The 7,361-nt window shown below is 62.8% G+C and overlaps 1 protein-coding gene across 7 annotated transcripts in view; it reads right to left on the bottom strand.

The window, feature by feature from the left end:
- Positions 1-182: 182 nt before the first annotated feature.
- Positions 183-7,361, bottom strand: part of RAI1 (retinoic acid induced 1) — a 120,957-nt gene continuing 113,778 nt past the window's right edge. For 5 of the 7 annotated variants that reach the window (XM_077892353.1, XM_077892354.1, XM_077892355.1 and 2 more), the window contains exons 4-6: positions 6,437-6,530; positions 2,130-2,179; positions 183-1,682 (exon numbers count right to left, since the gene is read on the bottom strand). In XM_077892353.1, the coding sequence (XP_077748479.1) occupies positions 1,668-1,682; positions 2,130-2,179; positions 6,437-6,530 (159 nt within the window). In that variant the 3' untranslated portion in view covers positions 183-1,667. The other 2 variants (XR_013376472.1, XM_077892356.1) reach the window with 2 other exon arrangements.

Raw genomic sequence — 7,361 nt, 5'->3', positions numbered from 1 at the left:
TGGTGGATCGGTGTCCACACAGCAGGGGCTTGTCTTCTGTACCTGCAGTGACAACCAGAATCCATGACTGCCCACGTGTGCCCTGATGAACCTTCCTCTCCAGCCCCCCAGCCCCCACCCCTCCACCTAAGGCCTGGCCCCTTCTCCCAGCGGAATCTGGTTAGAATCCACGGGCTGCAAACTTCCAAAACAATCGTTGTATCTTTATTGACTTTTTTTTTTTCTGAATGCAATGACTGTTTTTTACTCTTAAGGAAAATAAACATCTTTTAGAAACAGCTCGATACACACAATCTTCAGTGTGAAGCAATATACTAATAAGAACACTAGTCGTCTTAACATTTACAGTCTTCATATATATTATATATATGTATATGTATACATATATATACACTATATAACGAGGCCAGATATAATACACACGTTTACCATTTTACAGTCATATGTACAGGAAGTTGCTAGGGCGGCCCCGGTCTGGGGGCTGCGTCAGGCCTATCGAAGCGTGGACAGAGCTGAGGACACGGACGGACAGGCGGACGGACTGGCGGGGGCTGGCTTGGGCCCGCGGTGGCTGCATGGGGAAGGCGGGCATCGCCGCGGCCCCCTTCCCGGCAAGGGCCCCGTGCTGAGGGACGCACGACGCGTGGCGGCGGCGACACACGGGAGAAGCGAGCATGTTCCCAACATATATACATTCTATGTAACATATATATAGAGGGGTACACAGGTTTGTACACGAATCTAGCGCTGTCTCTGCTCCCGTGCCGAGTGGGCGCTGCGGTCCCCGGAGGCGGGTGGTCCTGCAGAGGGATGGCCACGCGTCCACCGGAGGCGCGCTCTGCTCGCCACTCCTTTCCTTCGTGTTCCCGGGGGCGCTCCAGGGGTGGCGCGGAGGACTGGAAAGGGGACGACACAAGCCAAGGGGGTGCCCCAGCCCCGCCCACCCCCGGGGAGCCCGCACCCCCTGAGCATGGGTCCGGGACTTCCCCGGCTCTGCCCAAACCGCGCGAAGTGGTGGCCGAGGCTGGGCGGGTGGGAAAGGGCGCTGGCACGCGATTGGAAAGGCTCCTTCCCAAGCCCCCGGCCTCCTACCCTACGCGGCCGGCCTAGTCCTCTCCAGAAAGGCTGGGGCTCCTTCCCCACCCCCACCCCTCGCCTCGGAGCCTGGAGCCGCCCTCCGCCACTTCCGGGGCCCTTCGGACCCCCACCCCCACCCCCAGGCGCTCAGCTGCAGGCCACGCCGGCTGCGGCGGCGGCAGCACCCACGTGGAATGTGTGCCACGTCGTCTTGGAACCGCCAGGGGAGAAGCGTGTCCCCAGGCTAAAGGCGTCTCCAATCCCCGCCGGAGCCTGGGTGCCCCAAGGAGTCTGGCCGCTCCGCGGGCTCCCCCTCTCCAAGCCTGGCCCGGGGTGTGGGCGGGAACGCCCTGTGTCGTCCTGTTCCGGGAGCAGGCGGCTCCGGAACGTGTTTTCTAACCAACCCGGGACCGCAAGTTTCAGCCCTAGGCGGCCAGATCCAAGATCCGGAATCCGGATCAAGGATCGGCTCTGGACCCGCGCTGGGAGCAGCTCAAAGGCCCGGGGGCTGCGCAGGCGGCTCCTCTCCTCGGCGGCGGCGGGCGGGCGGGCAGGCGGGCTTCGGCGGCTTCTCCGGCCGTTGGGGTCGATTACAACGGCAGCCTCTGCGGGAGGAGAGACGCCCGAGCGCGGGTTATCCCGGGCGGCGGACACGTGCTCGGGGCTAATTCCTCCCAGCCCCGCCCCCGGCGTGGCTCCGGCCCCGGCGCGAGTCTCCCTGGGAGGCCCCAGGCCTCTGGTCAAGCCCAATGTTTCTCTACCCCACCCTGCCTCCGTCGCCTCCGTGCCCATCGTCCCGTGCCCCTGCCTGCCCCTCCTGTCCCTCACCCGGGGTGGCTCCCTCCTTCAGGACCTGTTTCGTTATAAGGCGGTCTTTATGATCAGCGTGTGCCAACCTGCCCCAAAGGCTGCAGATAAACCGCGAATAATAAGGTTTTGGGGTGGACAGGTAGGGGCTGGGTCCTGCTGCGGGTCCGCAGGGCAGGGTGGGGAGAGGGGAGGGGCTCCCCTCCAGCCAGGACCCCCTCCAGGGAAGGCTTGAGGTCACCTACCTTATGTTTGGGACACTTCAAAGAAAAGTTCTCTTCCATGAATATGCAACCTGCCACCGAAAAGAAGTTTGGGTGGTTAGGGCTGCTGCTGGTGTCTGGTCAGGGGGCCAGGCGGGGAGGGGACCCAGTGCCCATGAGACCCTGGGCTATAGAGCTTCTTTGCAAAAAGTAAAGCAGACTGGCTTGAACTTCTCCAAGGTCTAAACTCCCATCACGGCTAAACTGGCCTCCACCTGCCTCCTGCCCCACCGGCCGGTGGGTGCTTGCTCTCCTCTCACTGGAAGGTCACTTGGGAGGACAGCCCTGACTCCCTGGCTACAGAAGACCCCCCCACACCCATCTCTCTCCCGCCCCTGCCCCACCATCCTCGCTTGGCTGCACTTGTCACTTCCTCCTAGAGGTCTCTGGCCCACAGGAAGGCAAGCTTCGTGCCTTTGTGCCAGCTCTGCCTTTTGCCCCGGATGCATGCCCAGCGCCTAGAAGGCCTTGATACCCAGTGGGTTGATGGACGGGGCGGAGCAGTCACCGGTCTGGATTCAAGTGTCAGCTACTTCTTTGAGCTTGGTCTCCACATCTGTAAAATGAGCCCGATGCCACCTGTGTCTCTAGCATGGGGACTGAGGAGGGCAACGTATATAAGCCACCTGTACGTGTGTGACTCAGGGTGTGCACTCAGGTCGTGGGTTTGTCCCTGGCAGGGAGGGGGCGAGAAGGGGAGGCAGACCTGAGTCTAGGGCAGGGGGAAGACTGGGGACTTGGGTCTGAGTGAATCCCAGCTGGCCCTGGTCAGCCCAGGGGAACAGAGGATGGCTGAGCATGGCCAGTTCCTGCCGCCCACTTTGGCCCAGGGGTGTGCTGTTATCCCAGCAAGTCCCCACTCCACTGCTTGCTGCCATCTCGGGAGGCCCTGGCTTCTGCCCCAGGAGGCCCCGTCTGCCAGTTGCCTTCTGGGCTCACCCCCCTCCTTCCCATGCCCTGCTGGCTGGCCATTGTTCTGAACAAACCCCAAACCCATAAATAGCCAGAGGCCTGAGCTGGCCAAGCAGGTCCTCCCCTTCCAGCACATTCCTCCTGCTCAGGCTGTGGCTCTGTGCCGGGCATCAGGACAGCCTGGTGGCTGGTGAGCAGGGCGGGGAGGCAAGGGCAGATTCACGGGCCGAGGGCAGGGCTGGGAAGGCTCCAGGCCTGCGGCTGTCTCCCCTTTTTTCCAACCAACCCCTGCCAGAAGCTGGGGAGCCTCAGACTGGAAACTGCCTGTGAGTTTCTGCACTTTAGGGCGAGCGGCTGGAGGTAGATCATGAGTTTTTCCTCTTCCCTGTGCTCGGGCAAACCCAAAGCGGTTGTGAACTCACAGCCGCCGCAGAGCACTGAGCTATAAAACCCGGCCTGCTGCACACGTGGTGTCCCTGCCCCCCACCCCACTGCAGGCCCTACCTCAAGGGCTGGGGTGTCCGCAAGGGGAGGGCAGGAGGTCACCGCTTCCAAAGCCGGCCTGCTGGGCAACCCCCAACACCCACCCTGGACATGCTGAGGGGAGCCGGAGGGAAGGGCCAGGTCATCCATTCCTGGTGCCTGTCCTGGTGTCTGCACCTGGGGAGCCTGGGGCCCTGCTGCCCAAGTGGCCCCAGGCCCCGAGTGTGGAAAGGCTGAGACAGGCTGCGTGGCATGTGGGCTTCTGCCCACGGTTCTGAGTCACTGAGCCCCAGAGAGGTGCTCCTCAATGGGGTTGAATGGACTGGGTTTGCGGGGGGTGGGGGGGTGGGCAGGGGAGGGTAGAGGGGGGCAGCCCCGGTGCCCTGAGGTCTAAGAGCCTGACACCTGGAGAGCCCCACAGACCTCTGCTTGGCAGATCTGGGGCTTGGGTAGGTGCACGGGTCTGATGAAGGCCTGGGGCTCCCGCCTGCCAGACGCTGGATGGCTTGCCCAGGCCCTCAGATCCTCTGCTCTCCCGCCCCTCCTGCTCGGCCATGGGCGCCCTGGCCAGCCCTCCCTGCCACCCTGGAGCACCCGGTCACCTCGCCTTCCGGCTGCCTGGCTCACTTTCTCCCAGCTTGTCTGGCTGGTGCCCCCGCCCTGAATCCCTGGCCTCTGCAAAGTGGCTCGGGAGCTCCTCTGGGGCAGAGTGGAGTCTCCAGGGCATCTGGGCAGGGCGCTGAGTTGTGTGGTGTGCAGCCTAGCCCACGGGGCATGAGTGCCCACAGGGAGCTGGAGGGGCAGAGCGCACAGCCCAGTGTGCCAGGGACCGCCGTGTCACCAGGGACGGGCCCTTAGGCTGGCCAGCGGGGCCGGAGCCCAGGAGCTCATATAGCCTCAGCACAGCCCGGTCCTGCCTCATAGCCGTCCCCCAGCATGCAGAGGTCGGGCGTCTGGCCCCACACCTCCCTCTGTCTCCCCCAGCCTCAGGCCAGAGCATTCAGTGCCCCTGAAGTCTCCACAGCAGCGAGCCTCTTCCCCACCGGGGTGGCTGCTGTATGCCATCAGCTGTGATCGAGTCAGTGTCTCACGTGGCCAGCTTCCAGGCCCCCTTCCTGAACCAACCCCTGGGGCTCTATGGACATCCCTATTATATGGGGGGATCCTTCGAAGATGTCATTTCAAACAGCCTGGTATGTACGTTCCACCACTAACCAGCTGCTGTGTACCTCCTCTGACCTGGCCGGGCCTGGCACCAATGTCACCTCCTCCTCCAAGAAGCCCTCCTAGATTCCCTCCCAGCTCAGACAGGATGTCTCTCTCCCATGGCACATGCACACTCCACCCGGTCTGGTCTCCAGAACTGTGGGCAAGAATCATGAGTTTCCTGTCCTTCCCAATCACACGTGAGACCCCAAGGGGCTGGACAGTATTGGGCTGAGAGAGAGGGCACGGCCTGGTCTGTCTGTGCTGCTCAGTGCGGCCACGGGTAATGCGGCCTGTCTGTAAAGAGGCAACAGGGATCGTGCAGGGGCCTGGCACGGACTGGGGGCTACATTAATCATGGCAGAGGGAGGGATGCGACTCGCGGGAGCTGTCACTGGGGTAAGGGCACGTGTCTGGGGAGGTGGCCGAGTCCAGTTAAGATCTGGTCCATCTGGTCCATGCTGCTCAGAGCGGCAGGGCAGCCAGTGAGGAGCCCCACATCCTGCTCTAGCCAGCCCCTCACCGCTCGGAGCTAGCAGCTCACCCCGGCCAAAGAACTGTCACCGCTTGGTCTTGATGTGCTCCTGTGGATGGCTTAGTTGGGGCCACTGCTGGCCCCGGACCAAGCGGGCAGGTGGGGTGGCACAGGGAGGGGTTCCTTTGGCCCGGGGCACAGCCAGCAGGCACTCAGGTGCGGAGGAGGGGTCCCCAGGCTGTGGGAGGGCCTGCTGGAAGCGGTCTCTGCTCTGCCATCCATGAGGCAGGGGCAGGGGGGCAGGGGGAGGCGGCCAGAGTTGGGGCGGGGGCTGGCCCCAACAAGACTGGGGCTGCACAGCCTGGGCGGTGTTGGCTGTACTGCTCCCTGCTCCCAAGAGCCCCAGCAAGAAGAGATGAACGAGCTGGGGAGCCGAGTGCACAGGCATCATGAACCCGCCCAAACCCACGGTAAGGATGGCCTGGGCCTTGAATCCCGGCCAGAGCGGCCTCGCACGCCACCCAAGACAGGCCCTCGTCAGGACCACGATTCCGCAGATGTAGTCTGTTTTTTGAATGAAGTAAGGACTGTGTGTGAGCTTGGGTTTTCCTGTGTGGCCGATGAGGCTTGGGGCTCCCGGATCTCTCTGGCCCGTGCAATCTGCTATTCCGTGCGCCTGGTGATAGCAGGTGCTCGGTGAAGGCTGTGCTACAGGTGAGAGTGAGTGGGAGGAGAGGACGAGGGGGAGAGGGTGTGGGGAGGCCTGGTCCGGCCTCCAGACCCCATGGCCGGGTCAACCCCTGCAACTAATATTGCCTGTAGCCAACCGGACTGAACCTCCTCTCCTCCTACCTCATTTGGTTTTTGTTGAAGTCTATTTTTACCCAGTGAACTATTCAGTCTTCAAAGGCCCAGCCCCAGTACCCCTTCCTCTCTGAGGCCTGAGAGCCTCCCCAGCCCCTGGCACTCCTAAGCACTCCTAAGCTCCTGGCTCTTGGGCTACCCTCCAGCCTGCACTGGGTGCCTTTGGGTGTTCCTAGAGCGGGTGGCTTGAGACTGATGAATCTCCTGCAGTATAGGTCGCAGTCGAGAGAGGTCCCAAAGAATTGGGGCAGGAGAGGAGGGAAGCCGAGGGGGTCAGATGGAGAGAGTTCAGGGGGCAGTGCCCAGGGTCCCCTCTAGGGCCTTCCTGGCCCCGGGGGCCGGCTCTTACCCGCATCGCTGGCACACGGGTAATGGTAGGTGTGGGTGCATCCTTTGTGGCAGCACCCGATGGTGGCCCCGGCTTCTTGGCAGCTGGAACAGGTCTGGGGAGGAGAGAGGGAAGATGGGGTGAGTCTGTGGCTGAGGAGACTGTCAGGCCCCTCATGGACCCCCACCTCCTTTCCCTGAGAGGGTCCCTGGGGATCCATACCAGGCACAAGTGCCCCGGGGCTGATTCTGTGGCAGCCCCAGGCTAGCACCTTGGATGAGGGGACCCTCTTGGTGCGGGGAATGTCAAACCTCGCCAATAAACGTCTAACCTCATGGGTTCAAATCCCAGCTCTGCCATTCTGCATCGCGTGACCTCAGCCGGTCAGTCAAACTCTCCATCCCACCTGTGCAGGGGGACCCGCCTCCCCCGGCAGGACGTCGCGAAGAGCAAGAGGCAGACGCCACGTGCCCAGCAGATGAGGCGAAGCTGGCTGTGGCTACAGCGGGCGCTGAGGGGGTTTCTGTGTGCAGGGCACCGGCGTGTCCCTCCCACCGGCTCCGCCCCGCAGCCCTCGAGGTGGTAGGAGTCAGGAACCGCACTCTAGACAGTGAAACTGAGGCTTCCACTCCAGGCGAGCGTGGACGCAATCATCATCATCTTCTACCCTTTCTGGCACCACACGAGCACTGAGCCCAGAATGGAGCTGTCCCACCTGCCGAGAGGCCACCCCCTCCCCAGGTCCATGGAGGAGAGGACACAGTCTCCCGAGAGGCCGAGCTGACGTGCCCCAGGCCCAGCCCAGCTGTCTGAAGAGGGACGCAGCCGGGACAGCTGGGCAAGGCCAAGGTGGGCCCCTGAAGAGTGAGACAAAATCTGTGGCCTGGAGAGGGACAGGCAGGGCCCCAAATCACACAGACTCCAGAACTGCAGCCTCGCTCTATGG

The sequence above is a fragment of the Canis aureus genome, chromosome 3, assembly GCF_053574225.1.
Source record: "Canis aureus isolate CA01 chromosome 3, VMU_Caureus_v.1.0, whole genome shotgun sequence".
NCBI lineage: Eukaryota > Metazoa > Chordata > Mammalia > Carnivora > Canidae > Canis > Canis aureus.
This window is presented reverse-complemented; position numbering and strand designations above follow the sequence as displayed.